At 36.5% G+C, this 26,496-nt stretch overlaps 1 protein-coding gene across 1 annotated transcript in view; it reads left to right on the top strand.

The window, feature by feature from the left end:
- LOC121159367 overlaps positions 1–26,496 on the top strand; it is an 86,979-nt gene that overhangs the window by 44,553 nt on the left and 15,930 nt on the right. The window contains exons 12-15 of the mRNA XM_040984386.1: positions 684–724; positions 1,773–2,060; positions 19,906–19,948; positions 20,685–20,740. Coding sequence (XP_040840320.1) covers positions 684–724; positions 1,773–2,060; positions 19,906–19,948; positions 20,685–20,740 — 428 coding nt within the window. The remainder of the gene's footprint in view (positions 1–683; positions 725–1,772; positions 2,061–19,905; positions 19,949–20,684; positions 20,741–26,496) is intronic.

Genomic DNA, 26,496 nt, shown 5'->3' with positions numbered 1-26,496 from the left:
TACTAGAACTCTGCTGGCTAAAAACCTTGCGTCTGTTAAACATCTGAAATGGTACATCTCATGTTACATAGTCTTTCCACAATTACAAGAAGGAAGCAAAAAGGAATTGACCAAAAAGATACAGATTGTGACCATAGTAAAGTTTTCTTTATTTTCAAATTATACATTTCTTCAAGTCTTAGTTCTTTGTGCTCCCATGCCTGTAAAGTTTTCTTTAGTATCCAGTAAGCATATATTGCTGATATTTCTAGGAAAATTTTACCACTGCTTCAATCAACCTTCCTGGAATAGTCATACTTTCTCTGACTTCATACATCATTCTTCTATTGTTTTTCTAATCTCCACCTTTTCATTTATCATCTGGGATTTATTTTATTTCTGTTCATAGCCTATACATGATTATATAAGTATGTAAAGTGTGTATTTTATACCTAATATTGTTGGCTCTGAAACTTTACCATGTTTTGCATGCTTCATCTTCACACTTTTCATCTGCCACACTTTCATCTTCCCAGAGCTTCACCAGCGCATTTTTGCTAAATATGTTATGTTACAATTGCTACTTTTCTTTATGTTGATCTTTGTGGTAAGAAAAATTATAATCGTATTTTGTCAATGTATATATGCATAAATAAATAACACATATATGATTTTGTGTAAAATAAACTATTTCTATTTTTCAGCACATGTTCCACCTGAAAACAAAGGGGCTACTACACTCAAGGTATAAAAAGTTGGAAGAGAATTTCTAATGATTATTATTTCATAAAGAGATGAAATATTTGTATGTGGAAAATTATTTCTAGATGGAAAGAGAAAAGCATCTAGAAAGTTGTTTAGTCATTTCTTAGTTATTCCTAGTAGCTATAGAGTTACATAATTTTAAGAATTAAATGATACTCCTTATAGAAATGTTTCTGCATAAAATAATGATATTTAAATATACATGTGGATATGGTGAACAAAAGGAGTTGAGGAAAAGAAAAAAAGTAAGAAAAAAATCTGTAGCTTAGTAATACAAGCTTAGGAATGGATACCATAGATAACAACATTTTTATTCTATCTCATACAATTTTAATTTATCATTGATAAACTTCATACAACTAGGAATCAATAAAATGCAGAGATGCATAATAAAATTTTATTTGTAGCTAATTTTGCTAAATATATTTATAATAAGACAGTAGATTCCTGTATAATTTAATAAGGTAGATAACATTTGACAAATAGCATTTAGTAACTCCCATCAATAGGCTGGTGGCTCCCAAGTGACAGTTTGTACTTTTTTTCCTGTGTCAAGCAGAGGAATGAAAAAGACATATTTATATATATAATTTTTCATAAAGCTAAATTTATTTTATTTATCATTATATGCTGTCTTATTTTGTAGCAGTCTCCTTTGTACAATTTTGTTATTAAAATTTTCTTTATTCTTTATACCATTTTATTACTAAAATTTTCCATGTTGAGTGACATATTGGTGATTGTGAGATGGTAAAATGTCAGATCTTCAGATTTTGTTTTTGAGCTGCTGATATATAAAATCTAGACATTGGAACTACTGCTTTGTAAATTTTTAAAAATATTTTATAGGTAATAGGCAAGTAGAAAATGTATCATGCCTTTTATTAAGCAATAAAATGACTTACAAGTATTAATAGTAACCTGTTATTGTAAAGATAAGGATATGATTTAAGTCATTTTATTAATTTAAAATACTTTGTAGTCACTAATGAGTAACTGGCAGCTTGTTACACTGTTGTATTTTCCAGTTGCCAGACAATGATGCAGAAGCCTTTGCCATGCCAACTTTGAGCCAGCCTTATCAAGATATTGCAATTGATGTTTCTTCTGCAAGTTATGATCCATATCTATCCATGGATACTCCATTTTTTACCGATCCTAGTCTAAGAATAGCAGAAGACAAAACACAGCCTTTACCTGAATTCCACTCAGAAGATGCTCCAGGTGGAAAGATGGAAAGATTATCCTTTCCTCCAGAAGTAAAATTTGGTGATGAAACTCCAAGAATTTTGAAAACAGACTCATCTCCAGCAGAGGTAAAGTTGAGGAAAGGTAGCTACATAAATCAAGAGAGAATAATGGGGAAAAAGTTAGATGCATCTTCAACAGAAATTAGGTGGCAAAGAAGCTCTCCAAACTTAAACGAGAGGAAGAGCATAAGCTTAGTATCTCACTATTCAACATCAGAAGCCCTGAGAGAAGATCTGGAGCTGAAGGGGTCTACTCTCATAGTGGAAGTGTAAGACCAGGAAAAGCAAAGTTTTGTAAAAGATAAATGCAAAGAAATTGAAATATTTTCAAATGTCCATAAGCAGAAATGTGTCTCTCTATATTAGATATTCCTACCCTACTTAAATGATCAAGAAAGGAAGAAAAACCCTTTGAAGAAAAAGCAATGATCTGGCATTCCATGAGTACAAATTTATTTCATGGGTTGGTGTTAAATTCAGCTAGAAGAGTTACAATAAGAAAACAAATTTAAATGTAATTAAAAAACCTAGAATGTTGTTGCAGTGAATTTTTTAGTTAAGCTGTTAAATTATAGGAAATAACATGTTGTTCCTGTTACAAATGATTTTATACTTTGTAATGAGAATGATCTGAATAAACATTTGTAGGTACAACGTGTAAGGCCTTCCTTTCTGGAAATAGCAGCTGTTCCACTTGCTCTTTTGAGTTTCCTTGAATCACTATTTCCAAAAATGGAAGAATCTGCCATACTCTCAGATTGAAAGAATTATCAAAATTTCTAAACTTCCCAAAATTATTTACAAATTCAGTGTACCCCCAATCAAAATACAAGTCACATTCTTCCGAGATCTAGAAAGAAAAACGATGCTAAAAATCAAATGGAAACCCAAGAGATCTAGAATAACTAAAGCAATCCTAAAAAAAAAACAAAAATAAAGCTGGAGACACCACAATACCAGATTTCAGGACATACTACAGGCAGCAATAATAAAATCAGCTGGGTACTGGTTCAAAAATAAATGTGCAGACGAATGCACAACAAATCAATCCATCCATCTACAAACAACTAGTCTTGCACAAACGAGCTCAAATAAGTCACTGGAAAGAGGATGGTCTCTTCAACAGGTGGTGTGTGGACAGTTGGATCTCTATATGCATAAGTAAGAAACAAGATCCTGACCTTACACCTCATGCAAAAAAAAAAAAACATAGATCAAGGATTTAAATCTAAGATATGATATCATCTAGTTTCTGTAGAACAACATGAGGGAAATTTTGCAAGACAGTGGCCTAGCTAAAAACTTCTTGGAAAAGACCCCAGAAGCATGAGCAATATCAGCAAAAACAGGATCACATCAACCTAAGAAGCTCTGCACTGTAAAGAAAAGCCATATATACTCCTGGCATTTTAGATTTCTCTTTTACTTTTACTAGGAGATTGTATGCCTTCATGGTCTATCATAGTCATGACTTTCATTTTCCTTCTGTGTGTAACACACACTTAAGCATCATCTGTGGGGTTGGAAACTGATGCCAATTTTTTTTTTTTTTTAATTTGAAGGCATGAGCTAGGTCAGGCCAATGAGCCCTGTTGAGTCTCATGTGTGGTGCAAGAGTCCAGAGTGTCAGCTGGTGGAAGGGTGTGATCTGTTGGTGTGATTACTGCCTGTCCTCCTCTCCTGTCATGCTTGATGGTGTTTCACATTAGCAGCAGCTACCTTCTGGCTGCAGTGGTGTGTCTCTTCACTCCTTTTGATCCAAGGAATTCTTCTTCTCACTTTTTCAATGAAAATCTACATGAGGCCCATGAAATAGTAGTTCTTTTCTTCTTCTTTTCCTCTCCTGCGACAGCTAAATTTAGTGTAACAGCACCCTACTCAACATTTTTGGACCTCCTTTAACAAGATCCTTGGCCCAAGAATGTACTGTAGCACCCAGTATTCTAAAGAACGTTGCAAGTGCTCTCATCTAATAGAAATTAAGATGCCACACATGATTTTTTAATAACAAAATTTTTTTTTACTTGAAAGATTGTTACAGAGAAAGAAGGAGAAACAATAAAGGAGGTGTTCAATCTGCTGGTTCATTCCCCAAATGGTCACCATGGCCAGAGCTGAGCTGATCCAAACTTAGGAGCCAGGAGTTTCTTCCTGGCTTCTTACGTGGGTGCAGAAGCCTAAGACTTTGGGCCATCCTCTGCTGCTTTTCCAGGCTTGCCCAGAAATATTTTCTTAGGATTCTGAATATAAAGAACTGAGTACTTTGTTTTTCAGGCCACTGCTATTAATTATATATTATATATTTCACTCTAGAGCTCTTAGGGGGAGCTTGAACATGTTGATATCTTGATTTCAGTTCTCCAACTTAATTTTTTAACTTTTGCTCTCTGGAACTGGTTTTATAGTTTTATATAAATTTATATAGTTTTAAACCATCAAATATGATATATTGCTGTTACAATCAAAATTTAGATTCTGTTAATAAAAAACGACATGCAAAATGGTTATTGTATATTCAATTAGCATAGTACTACAAATATGTTTCCTATATTTATTGGATGTTTTCTTCAGCTAAAAGGTATGTTAAAAATTACCAATATTTTAAAATATAAATTGCCTTCAACACACATTTCTGTTTGTGAATGTAGAAAGAATTCCTTGAAACAACTGTATTTCCTATGTCCTCAAGTTCTGTTCTTGAACATACTGGAATTTTTTATTACCATTGTAATTAATCCATTATTTTCAAGGTCATCCATGACTTCCATGCACTAAATGTGATGATCAGTTCTCATTTTTCTCACTACTTAGCAACATTTGGCACAGAGAGTTGCATCTTTTTCTGGAAACTGATTTTTAACTGGCCTTTTGTAATATCACACTTTCCTGGTTTTCTTCCTTCTTCACTTGGCTGCACTTCGCTACAGGATAGAGGCTCTCCTTAGATATTATTGCACCATCCGGGACAATGACCAGAACTCATTTGCCGCAGTTACCATACACCTCCTAATACCTAATGAAGGCATAGACACTCAACTACAAAGGCATATTTCAAAGATAAAAGTTGTCAAAGGAGAAAACCAACAAGTGGTCCAACAAATGCCTAGAAATAAATGCGGAAGCATGAAAAATGTGAACAAGGGAGACAGAATGACTCTCTCAAGGAACACAATATTATTTCAACATTAGAATGCAAAGATGAAGAGATTAGTGAAATGCCTGAAAATGAAATTTTAAAAAGTTCACAAAGCTACTGAAAATAGATGCATAAATTAAGGAAATCCATACATAGCATGAATAAAAAATTTTCTCATGAGATTGAGATAGTTTAAGAAAAATCAAACTGAATATTGTAAATGAATAATTCAATATGCCAAACAAAAAAGCACAGTGGAAAGTCCTCTAAGATGTAATCTACAATGTAAAAGTCAAATTTTTGAAAGTAGACCGAAAGTGAGAAAAATTGAAAATAATGTCAGAAATCTGTGGGACACTATTAAACACCTAATAACCCTCTCATAGAGGTTCCTAATGGAGGGAAAAGAACGGATTAGAAGTCCTAATCAATGAAACGATAACAGAACATTTTCCTCATTAGAAAGAAAGGGACATCCCAATACAGAAATTACATAATAGACAACCCAAAAGGTCTTCACCACAACACATTGTAGTCTGATTTTCCACAGTAAAACATAAAGATTCTAAAATGTGCATGACAAACACCAGATTACCTTGATGGGATCTCCAGTTAGCCTGACAGCCAATTTCTTTGTCAGAAACCCTACAGGCTTGGAAAGAATGGAAAGACATAGTTCAATTCTTAAAAGTAAAATCAGTGCAGAATACTGTACCCTGAAAAGCTGTAATTAACAACAACAACAAAAAAGGTAAAAGGCTCTGAACAAGTTGAAAGAATTCGTTACCACTGCTTCAGCCTTACAAAAAATGCTCAAGGGATGTCTTACACGTGAAATGGAGAATGATCATCATTATGAAAGAATGTGAAGGCAAAAAAAATCTCCTAGTACAAATACAAAGAGAGTCTGAATAATATACATGGAAAATAGCGTGGCTAAGTTGTTACATATCAATAACTTTATAAATGACCTCAATTTTCCAATTTAAAGATATAGACTGGCTCATTGGGTTATAAAATAGGACGCATTTATTTTCTACTTACAAGACACACACTTCACCAACAAAGATACACACAGACTAAAAGAGAAAGGATGGAAAGCAAAAAAGAGCAGAAATAGCCATCCTAATATCAGACAATATAGACTTTAACCCAAAAACTATCAAAAGAGACAAACAATATGTGATAATTACAAAATTAATTAAACAGGAAGATGTGACTATAGTAATCATGTATGCACCTAATGCCAGTTTGCCTGGCTGTCTAAACACTATAGGGGTATAAAGAGAGACATAGGTTTCAATACAACAATAATGGGGGTATTTGGCACACAGTTTTATCAATGGACAAATGAATTATACAAAAAAGGAACAACAGAGCTAATCTATAGTATAAATGAACCTAATATCAACAGAATATTTCATCTCATAGCGACAGAGTACACATTTTTCTCATCAGTGCATGGAACTTTTTCTATACCATGTGGCAGGCCATAGGTAAGCCTCAACATATTAAAAAATTGCAATAATACACATTTTTGTTTATGTAGAGTGGACAAGTTTCACTTATATCCCAATATGGATTTGGGAGCATAGGGATACTTCTCGTCCTACCCCACCTCCAGCCTACATTTCCCACCCACCCTCCTTCTCTCTTGCTTTTGTTTCTAATTTTTATGATTGCTTACTTTGATTTCACTTCACAATCACAGGCTTAATGCCCTATTAGGTAAAGGCATCAAGTAGAAATTATTAAAAGAGCAAAAAAAAAATCTCCACTCTTTCTGTGAAATATAAATAGACTATATATAATAATCAAATGACAGAACATTACTCTTGCTCTTATAAATAAATTATAATTTTGTATTCTGTGTATTATAGATCAGGGAAACATGATGCTTGTTTTTGAGGGACTGGCTCATTTCACTAAGCATAATAGATTCCAGTTTCATTCACTTTGCTGCAGAAAACATTTCACTTTTTATGTATGAGTAGTATTTCACTGTGTACAATTATTCAGTCATTAGCTAATTGACATCTGTGTTGATTCCACATCTCAGATACTGTGAATTGTGCTGTTATAACTACAGGGTTGCAGATAACTCCTTTGGTTAAGATAAATTCTCAGGAGTGGGATGGTTGGGTCATATGGTAGATCTAGTTTCAGATATCTGAGGAATCTGCATACTGCTTTCCATAATGGCTGTACTAATTTACATTCCCACCAACAGTGGAATAGAGTACCTTTTCAACCACATCCTCACCAGCATGTATTTATTCATTTAGATTTCTGGGTAATAGTCATTCTAATTGGTGAAGTGAGGCCTCATTGTGGTTTTTATTTGCATTTCTCTTGTGACTAGTGATCCTGAACATTTTTGTTTTCTTGTATCTGTTGCCATTTGAATTTCATCTTTGGAGAAATGTCTGTTCATGTCCTTTGTCTATTTTTTTATTTGTTTATTTATTTTATTTTTTTAAGATTTATTTTATTTTTATTGGAAAGGCGAATATACACAGAGGAGAGACAGAGAGGAAGATCTTCCGTCCGATGATTCACTCCCAAGTGAGCTCAACGGCCAATGCTATGCCAGTCTGAAGCCAGGAGCCTCTTCTGGGTCTCCCTCGCGGGTGCAGGGTCCCAAAGCTTTGGGCTGTCCTCGACTGCTTTCCCAGGCCACAGGCAGGGAGCTGGAAGGGAAGCAGGACTGCCGGGATAGAACCAGCGCCCATATGGGATCCTGGGCGTGCAAGGCGAGGACCTTAACCACTGCACCATCGCGCTGGGCCCTATTTTTTTTTTTCTATTTTTAAGAAGATTTATTTATTTTATTTGAAAGACAGAGATAGAGAAGGAGAGACAGGGAGACAGGTCTTCTGTCCACTGTTTTGCTCCATTGTAGGCCACAACAACCAGAGTTGTGCTGATCTGAAGCCAGGGGCTTCTTCTGGTCTCCCAGCAAGGATGCAGAGGCACAGCTGGGACATGATCCAGCACCCTTTGGGATCCCGGTGCTATCCAGGGGAGTCTTAACCAACTTAGCCATCACATCAGACGCAGGCAGTTGATTTTTGGCTTTATATCCTGCAAGTTTACCAAACTCTCTTATGAGCTGTGATATTTTCTTGCTAGGGCCTTTTGGTACTCCTGTGTAAAGGATCATCTCATCTGCCACAAAGGGTAGTTAGACTTTCTCCTTTCCAATTTGTATTCTTTGATTTCTTTTTCTTGTCTAATGACTGGCTAAAATTTCTAAGACTATATTGAATAGCAGTGATGAGAGTGGACATGTTTGTCTGGTTCTAGATCTTAGTGGGAATGCCTCCAACTTTTCCTTATTCAATTAGATGCTGATTATGGGATTTTTCTCATAGTACCCTGATTATGTGAATAAGTGATCCTCATATATCAAATTACTTAAGTTTTTTTTATTATGATTGGATGTTGTGTTTTATCAAATGTTTCTTTTCATTTATTAATCATATGATTTTTATTCTTTAGTTTGTTAATGTGCTGTATCACAGTTATTGATTTGCTTACATTGAACCATCCTTCATACTGGGGTTAAATCTCACTTAGTCTGGGTGAATGATTTTCCTGATATGTTGTTGGATCAAATCAGCTAGGGTTTTGTTGAGGATTTTTCTATATATGTTCATCAGGGATTATTTTTGGTAGTTCTCTTTCTTTGTTGTATCTTTTTTCTGATTTTGGGATGAAGGTGATTCTAGATGCACAGAGGAGTTTTGGAGGATTTCCTACCTTCCAGTGGTTTCAATAGTTTGAGAAGAACTGGAATTAATTTTTCATGAAGGATTTGGAAAAATTCAGCAGTGAAGCCATCCTGTCATGGGCTTTGCTTTGTGGAGAGGATTTTTATTACTGATTAAACTTTCATGTTGGAGATTGGCCTAGACCTAGAGTTTGACTGAAATATGTTATAGTGAAGGTCTTTTCTGTCCTTTCCTATTTGGAGTTCTCTGGAATTCCTGTATTTGGATACTGATTTTTCCCCATGTTTGAGAAATTTTTAGTTAATATTTCACAGAATAGACCTGCTAGTCTAGTTTCTGTTTCCACACCTTCAAGAACTACTTAGCCATCTGTGCTAGGGCCTTTGATGATATCATGTAACTCTTGGAGACATTTTTTGGATTGGTTTCATTAATTTTTGTTTAATATTTTCCCCTAGAATGTTGTTCTTTCTCAGAGATTTTCTTCTGCCTCACCATATCTGTTGTTAAGGCTTTCCATTATGTTCTTATTGGCATAGTGGCTTCTTCGTTTCTCTTTACAGTTTGGATCTTACGGGATAACTTCATTCATGTCTTGGATTTTCTTAATTCCAGGATCTGATTCTTGTTCTGAGTACTCTTAAGAGCATTTTTTAAAAAATTCATTTTTCTGACATTTCATTGATTTCATCCTTATCATGTTCTAAGACTAATATATTGCATTCCTTTTATTTCTATGTTTACTTTTAGGTATCTGTGAAAACACCCATTGGTTTTCCTATGATGGTTCTTGTCTTTAAATTATACCTCTATCTTTGGAGGAGTTAAAACTCCTTCAGTGAAAGTCCAGAGGAGTAAATGTGGGGTGATAGTCCAGGGTGGCACTCAAATTGGGCATGGTAAATCTTGTTTTTCAACAGCAGAAGGGAGTGATCATGACTGTCAGCATAACCACTACTTTGCCTTCTCTCTTTGTCCACGGTCAATGGCCCTGTATTAGCCCAATGTGGCTGTAATATTCACCCATGTTAGCACATGAACTGCACAGAGGATCTCTGTGTTGCCTCTGTGAGCACAAAGTCCTACCACAGTATGCCTTGAAATATCTGCGATCTCTTAGCTTTTCATATCAGACACACTGACTGTCCAGAGAGAGCCCCATGTGCATGTCACGCCCTGTCATGCTGTTACATTTCCTGTGGCCTTTGTGTGTAGGACTTCCAGAGTCACTGGAAGTTGGGGATGCTCAGAGCACTCTGAGTGTGCCCCTCCCTTGGGCAGTGAAACAGTGTTCCTGGTGCTCCTGAGCCTGTAGCAGTGTGACAGGCTGTGTGTGCCTGCACCAGCACAGACTTAAATGCCATGGGGAGAACTTATTTGTACTCCTTCTGAAGTTAGTGCACATGCACACATGCTGGCAAATGCTATAGCTGCTGCTTACCTTCACTGACTTTTAAGTGACATCATACCCCTATTGGTCCAGTCCTCCTGTAGGTGGTGGTGGGGATAAAGAGGGCTCTTCTACAACAATGATTTTAGGACTCCCAGCATCTTCCTTAATCTAATCTAAGGCTGAAATCAGTGTAAGATTTTGCAACAGGCAATATTTTCACCACGTTGGATTTCACAGTCAGTGTGCAAAAAGCCACTGCTACTTCCCATGACTTCAAAATGGCACTGGCTCCAATCTGGTCTGAGCACACAAATATTAGCTAGAGACAGGAAAAGATCATTCAGGATATATGAACTGGTACCCATAGGGATGCTGGCATTACAGGTGATGGCTTTACCCACTACACCACAATGCTGGCTGCAGGGGCACTTGTTTTTTTTTTTAAAAAGATATCTTTTTTTTGGGGGGGGGTCCCATTTTCCTGCTTGAGTGACTTTAGATCACTTAGAAATTATGACATACTAAAACTCTCCTTGTTCTCCCTCTCCTTACTACCCATTTCTTTTCTCTGCTAGGATGGAATTCATAAGAGAGATAGGAAAAAAGTAGTCTTACGGAAGAAGGAAATTCTGCCGAGAACTGTGAAGAGTCACTGTCAGGTACCATTCCCTACTACTCATCAGTTATGCTGTGCCCAGAAGAGTGCTCTAATCTTTTAAAAGTCAACGAAGGAAAAATAACAAGATAAGATTCAACAATCATGTACAGCATAAATAATCAGAAAATCAGGAGTGGAGCCGAACTGCTTTAATCTGATGAAGGGTTTATGCAAACTCATTATTGTTTCTGATCCAAAAATAGGTAAGATGAAGTATTAGGATTAAGACTTTAGTGTAGAAACATTTTGGATAGAAGGTAAATATGTGGTTATTTTCTCTATTCTAGCTGTAAAGGGCTAAAGAAAAACTTTAAAACACTGTATAATTGGTATCAAAAGTAGTGAAAGTCTAGAAATAAATCTGACAAAAAATTTATACCTGAGCTTGAAAAAATTCCATAAAATTACTCAACAAAATTAAAGAAGAGATATGCCATGTTCAAACATTTGAACACAGGCGAGGCAACAAAAAACAGTATGGAAAGGGTTATTGAACTTACAGCTTGTATGATGGCTTCCTTATATTAGAGAGGACATAGATTGTATTTGTCCTTTGGGGATTAACTTATTTCACTGAGCATAATGGTCTCTAGTTGGGACCATGTAGTTGCAAATGGTATAATTTCATTTTTAAATGGCTAAGTAGTATCACGTGGAGTACAATTACCACAGTTTCTTTATCCACTCCTCTTTGGTTGGGCATCTGGGTTGTTTCCATGTCTTTGCTATTGTAGATTGTGTTGCTATAAATAAAGAATTACAGATTCCTTTCTCACATGCAGATTTAATTTCCTTTGGATATATTTCCAGAAGTGGGATAGCTGGGTCATATGGCAGGTCAATTTTCAGTTCTCTTAGCATTCTCCATACAGATTTCCATAACGATTGTATTAACCTATGCTCCCACCAACAGTGAAGGAGAGTACCTCTCTTCCCATATTCATGCCTGCAGATTATTGTTAGTAGGTTCTGAATCTAGGACAGCCTCACTGGAGTTAGGTGGAACCTCAGTGTGGTAATCTCTTTAAAATTTATTTTATTTTATTTTATTTTTATTGGAAAGTCAGATATACAGAAAGGAGGAGAGACAGGGAAGAGATCTTCTACCTGCTGATGGTCTCTGGGTGCAGATTTAGGTTCTTGATCCATTTAAGAGCTGATTTTTGTGTAAAGTGACATGTGGGAGGCTGCTGATTTTTCCAGGAGTACTTACTGAAAAGACCAGATTTTTTCCTTGGATTATTTTCAGTTCTCTTGTCAAAGATTAATTGTTTGCACATGTGTGGGCTCCCTTCTTGGATTTCTGTTCTGTTCCATTGACCTTCTTGTGTTTCTGTACTAGTACCAGATTGGCTTTGAGGACCACTTCTCTGTAGTATGTATTGAGGTCTTGGAGTTGTGCTTCCTCCTGTTTGATTTTTATTCTTCAGGATATATTTGGCTATTAGTGGTCTCTTGTGTTTCCAGATGGACTTGTGTATCATCTTTTCTATTTCTGAGAATAGTGTTGGGATTTTGATTGGGATTGCATTGAATCTGTATATTACCTTTGGTAATATGGACTTTTTGATGATGTTGATGGGAGATTTCACCATCTTTTAATGTCTTCTATTTCTTTTTCTTTTTCTAAATGCTTTGTAGTTTTTGTTTTTTGAAATGTTTTAAGATGTTTTGTGATTCCTCTCCATTATTTTAAAATTTCTATTTTAGCCATGAAGTTATTTGTATATACTAGTACCATCACTTTGTGTTCATTAATTTTGTATCCTGTTATGCTTTCAAATTATTTTGTGAGTTCCAAGTGTCTTGACTGAATCTTTTGGTTCTCCTATGCAGGGAATCATGTCATCTACAAACAGGAATATTTTTAATTAATCAGTTCTAATTTGAATTCCTTTGTTTTTCTTGACTAATAGCTCTGGCAAGGACTTCCAATATTATATTGAATAACAGTGGTGAAGATGGAGAGTTCTAAGCATTTAGAGCACAGAACTAAGTATTTAGTGCCAGATCTCAGTCAAAAAGCTTTTAGTCTTTCCCCATTTAGTATTATGCTGGCATTGAGTTTTTCATATATTGCTTTGATTGTATTATAGAATGTACTTCTGTGCCCATCTTGCTTAAGGTTTTAGCATGAAGTGGTATTGCATTTTGCCAAATGCCTTCTCCTCTGCATCTATTGAAATGATCATATGGTTTTTATTTTTTGATTTGTTGATGTGGTAAATCACATTTAGTATTTGTAAATGTTAAACCACCCTTGCATAGTAGGGATAAATCCCAGCTGGTCCAGGTAGATAATCTTCCTTAAGTACTGTTGGATCCTGTTGTCTAGTATTTTGTAGAGGATCTTTGTGTCTATATTTATCAGGAATATTGATCTGTAGTTCTCTTTTTTTATTATAAAGATTTATTTTATTTTTATTGGAAAGGCGAATATACAGAGAGGAGAGACAGAGAGGAAGATCTTCCGTCTGATGATTCACTCCCCAAGTGAGCACAACGGCCAATGTTATGCCGATCCTAAGCCAGGAGCCTCTTCCGGGTCTCTCACGCGGGTGCAGGGTCCCAAAGCTTTGGGCCGTCCTCGACTGCTTTCCCCAGGCCACAAGCAGGGAGCTGGATGGGAAGCGGGGCTGCGGGGATTAGAACCGGCACCCATATGGGATCCCGGGCGTGCAAGGCGAGGACCTTAACCACTGCGCTATCGGACCGGGCCCTGTAGTTCTCTTTTTCTGTTGTGTCTCTATCTGGCTTTGTTGTTAAGCTGATACTGGCTTCATGGAAAGAGTTTAGAAGAATTGCCTCCTTTTTTATTGTTTGGAATAGCTTGTGGGGGATTGGTGTAAGTTCTTGAAATGTTCAGTAGATTTCAGCAGTGAAGCCATCTGATCCAGGGTGTTCCTTGGTTGAGAGGGATTTGATTACTGATTTAATCTCAGTCTTTATTATAGGTCTAATTAAATTATTAATTGCCTCATGATTCAGTTTTAATAGATTGCATGTGTCCAAAAATCTATCCATTTCTTCTAGGTTTTCTAAAATAGTTGCTTGTAATAGTTCCTAATAATTCTATGTATGTCTAAGATGTCTGTTGTTATATTTCCCTTTTCTATCTGATCTTATTGATTTGTATCATCTTTCTCCTCTTTTTGATTAGTTGGGCCAGTGGGTGTCTATTTTGTTGATTTTCTAAAAGAACCAGCTCTTTGATTTTATGTATTGTTCTTTTGATCTCTATTTGTTCTTTTTTCTCCCTTATTTTGGTTTTTTCTTTTTTCCTGCTAATTTTGGGATTGCTTTGCTGCCAATTTTCTAATTCTTAAAAAGTAAGGTTAGCTCATTTACTTGTTACTTTTCTAATTTCTTAACAAAATCATTGATTGAGATGAACTTTCCTCTTAACACTGCCTTGATTATGTCCCATTAGTTTTAATATGCCTTGTTGATGCCTTGATTTGTTTCAATTTCTTATTTCCCTTTTGATTTCCTCTAAAACCCATTGTTAATTATTGTTAATTTAGCAGCATATTATTTAGGTCTTTGCATGTCTTCTGGGATAATCTGAGTTATTGGTTTCCAGTTTCACTCCATGATGGTTTGAGAGGATGCATAGTATAATTTCAGTTTTTTTTTTTTTTTATTGGAAAGGTGGATATATAGAGAGGAGAGACAGAGAGGAAGATCTTCCATCCGATGATTCACTCCCCAAGTGAGCGCAACGGCCAGTGCTATGCCATTCCGAAGCCAGGAGCCTCTTCTGGGTCTCCCATGCGGGTGCAGGGTCTCAAAGCTTTGGGCCATCCTCGACTGCTTTCCTAGGCCACAGGCAGGGAGCTGGAAGGGAAGCAGGGCTGCTGGGATAGAACCGGCGCCCATATGGGCTCCCGGGCGTGCAAGGCGAGGACCTTAACCACTGCGCCACCACGCCAGGCCCTAATTTCAGTTTTTAAAATGTTTCAGTCAATGATTCATGTCACTTAATAGTGGTCTGTCAGGCTGGGTCCAGGACCTTGAAGGAGAAGGGAGAGGTGCTCAATTCTTCAACTCTATCCCACAGTTCACTGTCTGCATGTCGTAGTTGGGCTGGCTGTGCAAAGGACCTTGGAATTGCCAAGACAACCAAGGAGAAGGAAAAAAAAATAATAAAAAGCACAAGCCATTTCCCCTAAAGCCAGAGTCCAGGTGGACACTCCACTTCCTTACCTCTTCAAGGGGCAGTGCTTTCCTATCACTTAGCTTTGAATAAAAATTCTGTTATGCTTGCACTGGTTTCCTGGCTTTTTATTTCTATAGTAAGCTGAGGAAAGAACCCACTGAGCTTCATCAGTAGCAGTCTCATAAGACTATTTTATTAGATGGACCCAAAATGGCTGAATAGGGTGAAGCCGTACTAACTACAGCTGCCCTGGAATAAAACAACAGCAAAAACAGCAACAACATTTTCAAGGGTTTAACTGACAGAAATACTCAATGGAGATGTAGCAATGAATCAAGACTCCATGGTACAGTGAGAAAAGAGGCCAGAGACACAGCTAAGGCTGGATGCACAGCTAAATTAAGGTAAGGAAGAAGCTGCCCTGCCCCCTGCTCCCTGCCCCATGCCCCCCTCTTAATACCTCCCCCTCCCACACCAGCAGATTTAGTGGAAGGAGAATTCCATAGTCACCCACTGGCTAACTTCACCCTGGCAAGCAGCTAATAGGAGTCTGAGAAGTTGCTGGCCCCTAAAAAGCCAGATTGCCTCCCTCCCTAACTGCTGCAGAGTTCTGGGCTTGCCTGTGATTTGTTGCACAACTTGTCTCTGTACTACTGCTAACAGAAGCAATCAATCAGGGCAACTTGGGGAGCAAAGGTCAGACCTCTTGCATTCTGCAACTATAGGTGTTTGGGGGCATTAGCCTTGGAGCTATGGTCAATTGCTTTACATGAGCTAAAGAGATTCCTCTTAGCTTTTGTAGCAGTCTATAAAAAATCTGCTCCCATCTTGGGAAATCTGGGTAATGAGCCCATTGGACCTTGAAACACCAGGATTGCAACAGTCTGTTGTTGGGAAATGAATGCAATCTAGGGATGTTGACGTTACAAACTGAGACACCAGCTTCACTCTAATATAAGAACTGCAGAAAGGCCAATTCACATCACACAATCCTAGAGACACAAAAATAGGGAACAATAGCTCCATCATCACTCAGGGTTGGCAATGGGACAAGGGTACAGCCCCCTTTGTCTCCCTGAGCACTGAAAACTAGGCCATGGCCATCACAGTCCCCAGCGTGACACAAAACTCTGGGAGCTACACACTGTAGGATATTCACATTCATTTCAAAATCATGCTTCTAGCCCTATGAACTGCAGAGCTCTAGTTCTAATTTTGTCAGCATCACTGAAATCTACTTGGTGCATCCCGGAAATAACTTACTTGCATTCTATCTCTAGTCTCAACTCTTGAGGAGTGAATGAAACCTGTTCCAGTTTTACCGTGTGACTACAAGGTAGAGATGCTAGGACAAGATAGTGGCTTGAATACTCACTCATGGTATCACTTTACAAACAAATGGTATTGCTTTGTGGCTCATCTGTTCCACTTCCCATCCAGCTGCCTGCTTGTAGCCTGGGAAAGCAGTGTGCCATATAATGCAGATGTCAATGTAGAAATGTAAGAAACAAGATTGCATTGTACCTCCTAAAGAACACAGCAGCTTTCCAGAATTAGATCCTGATTTGAAGGAAATCTATGAAATGCCAGAAATAGGATTCAAAATAATGATCATAAGGAAATCCAGTGTGATGCAGGAGAATATAGATTAAAGAAATGAGGAAATCAGTGACACGAATGAAAATATTAAGGAGACCACAATTCTTAAGAGGAACCGAATATTTTGGAGGTCAAATCTACAATCAATGAAATTTAAAAATGACTGAGTTTTAATAGTAGAATAGACCAAGTGGTGAAACAAACTTCTGACCTTGAGGGCAAGACTTTCAAGTTAATTTGATAGAACAAAAATAAAAAGAATGGAGAAAATCTACATGAAATTTGAGATACCATTAAATAACCAAATATTCATAATATAGGTATTCCTTAAGTAGAAGAGAAGAAAAAAGGTGTTGAGAATCTGCTAAACGAAATAATGGCTGAAAACTCCCTAGGTCTTGAAAAAGACTTGGACATCCAAATCAAAAAAGATCTTCCCCAAGACACATTGTAGTCAAATTTTCAACAGTTAAGGACAAGGAGAGAATAGTGAAGAGAGTTAAATTGTCAAGATACATACATATATAAAGGAAAACCAGTTAGACTAACTCTAGTCTTCTCAGGAGAAACACTAAGGGGCAGAAGAGAATAGGATGATATGTTCAAGGTGTTAAAACTGGGTTAAAACTGTAAAAACCTTCCATGCAAAGAATACACTTCAGAATTATAAGGACTATGTGTAACAAACCAATAGCCAAAATCATACTAATGATTACAGATGAAAGCATTTCCCCTCAGATCTGAAACCAGACAAGGATGTCCACTTTCATCACACTTAATAAATATGGTACTGAACTACTTAATAAGAGAAATCAGGAGAAAAGAAATAAAAGACACTAAAATTAGAAAAGAGACAGTCAAAATATCCTTGTTTGCCAAAGACATGATGTTTGCTGTACATGGAAAAACACAAATACTCCATAAAAGAGCTGTTAGAACTGATAAACCATTTCTGTATAATTCCAGTTGCAAAATAGCTTCTTAAATACTAACAATGGACTCACTGAAAGAGAAGTTAAGAAAGAAATCTCATTTAGTTGTCACAAAAATAATCAAAGTCTTAGGAATAACTTTAGACAAAGTAATGAAAGGTCTTTAAAATGCAAACTATAAAACAGGGAGACAAGAACTCAGGAAGAATACAAAAGATATTTTCCTGTCTCGTGGATTGGAATAACCGATATAATTAAAATGCCCGTTCTAGATAAAGCAATTCACAGATTCAATGAAATCCTATTAAAATACCAATTACATTTTTTTCACAGAATTAGTAAAAACAATCCAAAAGATCATTTGGGATCACAAAATACATAGACTAACACAACAGATCCCAAGGAGGGTAGGGATCAAGTTAGAGGCATTACAATACCTAATTTCAAAACATATTACAAAACAATAGCAAGATGGTACTTGCATAAAAACTGATGTATAGATCAATGGAGCAGAATAGGGATCCCAGACATTAATACACATACATGCTATCAAATGATTTTTGACAAAAGTACCCAGTCTATACATTGGAACAAGAATGATCTCTTCAGTGAATAATGCTAGAAAAACAGAATTATATATAAAAAGGAATAAAAATTTTTCCGTACTTCTCACCATATACAAAAATTAGCTCAAAATGGGCCAAAGACCTAAGTTTATGAATCGAGACAATGAAATTCCTAAAACAAAATGAAGGCAAACACTCACAAGAAATTGAGTAAATGACCACTTGTTCAACTAAGGCCCCTAAAATTTAGGCAACCAAGGAAAAGCTAGACAAATGGGATTGTATCAAGCTAAGAAGTTTCTGCATAATAGAGTGATGAATAAAATGATCAAACATCTAGCAGAATGGAAAAATATATTTACAAACTTCTCCAACAAAATATTAATATCCACCATATATCAACAATTTAAACTCAACAACAAAAGTTGTGTTGAGAAATGAGCAAAAGCCTCACCTTTAGGCAACTGCCCAGGTTGCCTTGTACCTAGACAAAGCTTGCACTGCTGAGAGAAAAGCAGCCAGTAGCTGACAGGCATTCTGGGCCTGGTTAATGATAAACTTGTATTAACTATACCAGTGTGCCAGCATAGTTGCCTATACATTTTTTGTTGTTCAAGCTATGTGGAGAAGGCAGGGAACACTGGGCCGGGCACCTGCACTTTCCTATATTATTGCTAAACTGCAATCTTTTAACTTTTTACTTGTTGATCTCTTATTTAGTTGAACATTAATCCTTTGACTAGAATGCTAATTAAAAATGTTACCTCAGTGGCGTGGGAGGGAACTTGGGAAGGTGGAGGAGAAATCCCAGAGCGTATGGAACTGTATCATAAGACAATAACAAAAAATTATTTAAAAAGTGAAAATAAATGTTACCTCAAAGACTAGAGGAGGAGGAGAGAGGGAGCTAAGAAGGGAACATGGTTACGTCCTTGGAGCTGCATCGGTGTGCTACACTGAGCACAATTTTGGTATCAATATTAACATGAAAAATAAAGAAAAATTATTTTGCCTAATCACATGATAGCTGTTTTAATGTATGCAAGTACATATTAAAATACAACAAAAGAAAACTCAAAATAGCCCTATTTGCACCATAACCTAGTAACAACTCTGGGTATACTAAGGAGTTAAGAAGTAAATAAAAATAAGAAGTAAAGTTAGACTGTGTAGGTAAGTCCAGTTTAATAAACATGTGATCTTAGTGATTGGGTGATCAAATTAAATAGGTAATTGATACACATTCATTTGAGAACATAAAGTAATTGAAAATTCAAGTGAAATAAAAGGTGAGTGACTAGGGAAAAGGAGTTCATATTTTCAACTTACACGGAATTCTTAACAGTACATAAAATCAGAAGTATACCAGTTGGGTAAAATGGTGAAGCCATATTTTAAGTATATTCTTTGATATTAGTCTTGGTTTTAATTTGTTTAATCTTTGAATTACTATTTTTGATTCCTGGGGCTTGGTGAATGAAAAGAGGCTAATGATGTGCAGTGCTAATATCATGTCCTTTACCATTCAGTACGTCCTACTTTCAACCTCCTAACAAAATACTTCCACAATGCACGTGCCTTGCCTTTTCCCAGTTGTGCTGGATAAATCATAAATGGATGATTTTTCTCCTATTAAAAGCAAATAGTAACATTTAATTTTACTATATGTAGTCATCAAAATATTAAGTTTAAAATTATGTTTATTACTTTTTCTACTCATTTCTCTTTTTTTAGAATAACTCAGAAAAAGAAAATATAAAATTTCCTTACTTTCAAGGTAAGATGTTTCTGTATATAACATTTTAACATTTTAATTTTTAAGTATCCAGTGAAATTGAGAATACAAACTCACGTAAAGTAATTACAAAAATTTCCTTCAGGAAGTAAATTATGCTGTTTGTGTACACATATAATGTAAAATATATATGTATTTGTATATGATGAATAGGTCATTTATTTTTTATAAATAAGTCATTTATTAATTTGCTATTTGTGCTTTCAACTTTTTTTACCCTCTAGATAAAGCTAATATGAAGGTTTTTAATAAATAAGGAGGCAATATCGATAACTTAAAAGGTGATAATCAAAATATTTAACAACAAATATAGTGTGAGCATGGAAAACCAGATTACATGGTACTGTTGGAGCAAGTATCTGGAGGCTTCTCGCTATGTTGTGACAGCATTAAGGGATGGGGGTGGCGCATTTCCCAGGGACTCAAGGCAATCAGGGCAATGAATGTAAAGTAACACTTAGATGTCTTGAGGCATTTATGTTTTTCTTACCAAGTAATAAATAAATCTTCCAATATTCTAACAATTGGAACAATGATAGCTGTGCAGTGACTGTGTATCCACATAGAAGATACTAGAATAATCTAATCAGAATGAAGAGAAGATAGCTACCTTGCTAGGACACTTGCCATAGAAGCAAGGGAGGTATGTATAAAATAAATCTGTTAAATGCCATGGGTAAATTTGTTTATGTAATCTTTCCTTTTTGTCCCTTTTCAGATGTAATGTCAAGAGATACTAAAACACATCAAAGTACAGATAAAAATGTAGACCAGGTATGTAGGTTGACACATTTTTTAAAAACCTTGCTGACATTTTGCATTGTTTTCAGTTAACGGTGTAAAATTTTATCCTCAGTGTCGTCAGTGTAATTTCTATCAATAAGAATACTCTTTATTCTTATTCTGTTTTCTAAATGCCACGCCAAGCTAAAAGTAATTTGTGTTTCAGAAATGAAATGGAAGTTTTGTAATTTGTAACAGGGATCAGACAATAAACAAACAAGAAAATGAAAGGTGAAAACAGAAAGGAAATCTTGATTTACACCTTATATCTTGCACTCAGAAAGCATGAACTATAATCACACAAGAGAGAATATTCTAAGCCCTAAAAGAAATGCCAATACTTTCCTTTCTATTTTTATTGATTAACTGATTCCTAAGTGTAGGACATTGGAACTGCAATCTAAGTTTTGTGGAGACTAGCAGGGCTTTATGTAACCATTTCTTAGATCTAGGTGTATTAGTCAGCTTTTTGTTACTTCTACTAAAATACTTTGGAGATCCAACTTAGAAGGAAAGGTTTATTTTGACTTGGAAGTTTAGAGGTTTGCAGTTTGAGATCAGGCAGTCCCATTGGTCTGGCACTTGATGAAAGTTGGTAATGGCAACATGCAGCGTAATTATGTGGCAATCCAGGAAGTCAAGACACACAGCAACTTATAAATACAGTATGAATTATAAATAATATAAACTACAAATACAATGCTTTGCTTATACAGTAATATTCCCAGGACTGGTACATTGGCTTAACTGGCTAATCCTCCACCTCCAAGCGCCAGCATCACATCTGACCACTGTTCATGTCCTGGCTGCTCCGTTTCCCACCAGCTCCCTGCTTATGGCCTGGAAAAACAGCAGAGGATGGCCCAAAGCTTGGGACCTGCACCTGTGTGGGAGACATGGAGGAGACTTGTGGCTCCTGGCTTTGGATAGCCTCAGTTCTGACCATTAGCAGCCAATTGTGGAGTGAACCAGCAGACAGATCTCTCTCTCTCTCTCTCTCTCTCTCTCTCTGTAAATCTGCCTTTCCAACAAAAATAAATATTTTTTAAAAGATGAGAAAATAACACTTCAATGAGAACAACCTTCAGAGGGAAATTTCCCAGGACCCAAAGGCATCCCATAGTCCCGCCTCCCATAGTCCCACCTCCCAGATGCATAATTAGATTAAGTCTCTACCCTCAATACATCAAATGTTAATGTAAGACTTTAGGTTTAATTACATGGATTTGGGGAACCAAACTCTGTTCAAACCATTATACCATGCAGTAGGGCTTAGTCACTTTATTGATAGTAATTCCAAATTGTCCAGAACATTTCTGATTCTAATATTCAGCCCTTTTGTTCCAATAATCCATTAAATTGCCCTGGAAATGTTGATGCTTTGATGTTTAAATGACTTCTTTCAGACTGGTTCATGCATGTAAAAATAACAATAATTCTTGCTATATGATCTAATTATGTTACAAGAGAGGAGTAGCAATCACAAATGATTTCAAACTACAAAGCACAGATCATGAAATCTTAAGTCTTCAGAATTTTTCTTTCCTTGATATTCTTCTTACAAAGACCACTGGCCCAGTCTCATCTTTCCTGGGAGAGATGTTTGCCTTCTAGATTTATTGTGACAGAGGTACTATTCCCACAGAGTTACCAGGTGCAAATTGGGTTTCCATGGCTCCAGAAAGCTTTGCTCCCTGACTTTCAGTGGCTCTGCCCTATCATTTTGGGGAATCATGCAATGTGACACAATAATTTCCCTTTTTGAAGCTAAAGATGGAAGGTTATTAATTTCTGAATGACATTTGGGGCCTGTCTCCCTTGTTTTGAAGTATAATGCCCAGGTTCAGTTGAGATGACTGACATGAGACTCATAGTTCGCACTGATACTAATCTCCTTATTATAAAGTGATTTGGCCACAGCCTTGGTGACTGCATTTCCTCTGTGTGTGTGTGTGTGTGTGTGTGTGTGTGTGTGTGTGTGTGTGTCTCATTAGGCTTAAGATTTACCACATCTTTAAGTTCAAGTTTCTTTTGCTGAGTACGTGTATGTTTAAGTCATCTTTCTCTTCTTCTACTTTGTAATAAGCAGTGAACATACGGCAAAACATGCCTTCAAAATTTTGCTTAGAAACAATGAGCTAAATATTCAGTTCCAAATATACAAAAAGCTACTGGACTATGAGTACAGTGATCTAAGTTTACATTTTATGAAAAGGATCACCTTTCCTCTGCTTTTCACTAATGTGTTCTTCATTTCCATTGGAGATTGAATAGACTTCACTATCCATCCTTTGTTGGCATTTTGTTTATTCTTGAAGACTGAGGCCTCCTGTATCTCTTTTCTTTCTGACCCTTCATCATAATTACCTTTCAAAGTCTGTTCACAGAAATGGTGGGCTTTCCTAGACCAAGCCTCTAAACTTGTCTAGTCATTCCCAAGCTCCAAAGCTGATTCTATGTATTTTTTTTTTAGCATACCACCACACCCTGAGTAGTTGTTTTGGTGTTAGTCTGTTTAGAATGCTCTAATAAAGATATGATACATGGAGTGGTTTACTAACAACATTTCTAGAGGTCTAGAGGCTCGGTGTTGGGGTGGGGGATGGTCCAAAGTCATGGCCCTGTTAGATCTGATGTCTGGTGAAGGCTTGTGTAGGTTCTTTAATGGCCAGTTTCTTTTTGTATCTGCACAGGACAAAGGGGAAATGGAGCTCTCAGGAGTTGCTTACACGGGTGGTCTTTTGGTCTAATGGGTGCTCTTATAACAGAATGTCTCAGGCTGGGTAGTTTATAAGGAGCAAAAATCTTTTGGCTCATGGTTCTGAAGTCTAGAAAGCCCCAGATAAAGGGGTTAGAGCATATTGAAGGTCTTCTTGCTTTATGAGCCCATGGTAGAAGGATACAAAGAAAGCAAAAGAGAGATGGGGAGAGGGTACAAGATTGTCCCTTTCTTAGGAACACTTTCCTGCTATATCAACATGAAACCGTTTGTGAAGGTGGTGTCCCTGTGGCCCGAACACCTTCCACGAGGTCTTACCTAATACCATGTCTTCAAGGATCAAGACTCTAACCGTGAACTTTACTTCACTCATTCAAATCGTAACAGACAGTAATCCCGTTCATGAAGGAAATGCCCTTGTGGCCAAATTATCCAAAATCATCTACCTCCAAAAGGCATTTGGGATTGGTTTTAGCATATGAATTTCAGAGAACATAAATATTCATTCTAATGCCCCACCAAAGCAATAAACACATAATTTATATTGCTTTTATGACTAGATCCTGTACTGGAAGGGTGAAGACATTTATCTTACTCATCTTCCTAATTCTGGTTCCTGGCACAGTGGAATACAGAGTCATCCAGTAGATGTTGCATTTTGCCTGTTTCCTTGCATATTTTGGCTTATTGTTATGCAACTAGCAAGTACACTCTAAATATATTTTCCTACTCCTAAAAGTATTACACTTTCTACCTCTTCTGAGACCATCAGCAACCAAGACTAGGGGCCACCTGTGACTGTGGAGAGCTACATGTCACAACCCACAGGAGTCTAGATTGGGGACAGTCAGGGCCTAAGTGTGGAGGGAGGGTATTGAGCCAAGATCTTGCAAACAATGGGCATATCTATTTGCTAGTTGCCTCTTTATTTTACAAGAACTATTTATGCTGCCTATACAGCCCAAAATGCATGCAAATACAGTAATATTTACACAATTTATAAGCAAAGCTTTAATACTAAAAAATACAGGCAATGGGGGAAAAAAGCTATGAGGAATAAAGGAATAAGATTTATCATGGCATTAGTGAGAAGCACAGAGACTAATTAAAGAAGAAAGAGGATGGTGTTCATATTTACCAAGAGAGGAAGAATCTAGATGAAGTTTCCCTCCAAGTCCTAAGGACATCTTAGTTTACCTTACAAAGCTGTCATCTGGTACTTCTGCTGCTTAAAGTTCCAAACTGTTACTCTAAGAGCATTGAGCAATTAAAACTCACACAATTACAGATTCAGTATGATCCAAGTCAAAATATCAATGACATTCTCAGATATGGGAAAAAAAAACTGCTGAAATTCAAATGGAACCACAAAAGATCCTGAATAACTAAAGCAATCTTAAGCAACAAAAGCAAAGCTGGATGCATTACAACATCAGACTTCAAGAAATACTAAAAAGCAGTTATAATCAAAACAGCCTGGTACTGGCATAGTAATAGACATATAGAATGGAACAAGTTGAAACACTCAGGACTTAAGCCACACATTTACAACCAACTGATCTTGACAAATGAGCTAAAATCACTCCCTGGAGAAAAGACTCAACAAATAGTGTTAGGATAATTGGATCCCTGTATACCAAGACAGAAAACAAGACGTCCTACCCTACTACCCTATACTTGATTAAAAAAAAAGTCAACTCACAATGAATCAAGGAGCTAAACCTAAGACATGAAATCATCAAATGACTAAAGGAAAACATTAGGAGACAGAAACTGCAAGACGTTGACATATCCAAGGACTTATTGGATGAGAATACAGAAGTACAGGCTTTAAAGGCCAAAAATGGATAAGTAGAATAATATCTAGATAGGAAGCTTTGGCACAACAAGGGAGCAAAAATGAGGCATCAGATAAGCTGAGAGAAGATATCACACATTTGTCAAAGAGTACTATCCAAAATATAAGGAGCAAAACAAGCAATGCAGTTCAGAAATGGGCACTTTTCAAAGAATGAAATACAAATGGCCAATAAAGACATGCAATAATGCTCAGGATCACTAGCTATCAGCGAAATGCAGACAAAAACCACAGTGGAGTTTTAGCTCATGTCGAATAGAATTGCATTCATCCAAAAACAAAACAAAATGGTGATGAGAATATGAAGAAAAAGGTACCTTAATCCAACTGTTGTTCAGAATGCAAGCTAGTACAACCATTTTGGAAGACAATATGGAGATTTCTCACAAATCTGAAACCTCTACCTTATTACCCAACTATCCCATGCCTGGGGAATTTACCCAAATAAAGTGTAATTAGCATATAAAAGGAATATTTCTATCTCCGTGTTTATAGCAGCTCAATTCATAATAACTAAGTTATGGAATCAATCTACTTGATAAAATATATATACACACACAATGAAATATATTCAGCTATAAAGTAGAATGAAGTCCTGCCTTTTTCAACAAAAAGGATGCAACTGGAAGCCATTATGCTTACTGAAATAGGGCAGTCTTAAAAAGAAAAATAGTCACATATTTTCTCCGGTTTGTGGTAATAAATATAGAATAGAAAAAAAGTATAAAAAAGAAAAATTGGCGGATAACAAAGCAATCTTTTTGCATAATTGGATAATAGGTGCTTTTTAAGAATTTTTTTAACATATTTTCTTTCTTTTTTTTTTCATTAATTTCATTGCATTATGTGACACAGTTTCATAGGCTCTGGGATTTCCCCAACCCCTTCCTGCACCCTTCCCCCATGGTGGATTCCTCCACCTTGTTGCAGTATTACAGTATTACCAGTTCAAATTCTGTCAAGATTCTTTCATTGCAAGCATATACCAAGCATAGAGTCCAGCATCTTATTGTCCAGATAAATTCAACGGTTTCTTGGGGTGACCATCTCTGGTCTGAAGGCAGAGCTGGAAGAATATCATCCTGAACAATTAAAAGCTACAACATAACATCAACAACAATTTACAACATTATGGAATTAATTGACATGGTATTGGATAACCAATATGTT

This window comes from Ochotona curzoniae, unplaced genomic scaffold (assembly GCF_017591425.1).
Source record: "Ochotona curzoniae isolate NIBS_2020 unplaced genomic scaffold, NIBS_Ocur_1.0 contig_4148, whole genome shotgun sequence".
Lineage (NCBI taxonomy): Eukaryota > Metazoa > Chordata > Mammalia > Lagomorpha > Ochotonidae > Ochotona > Ochotona curzoniae.
This window is presented reverse-complemented; position numbering and strand designations above follow the sequence as displayed.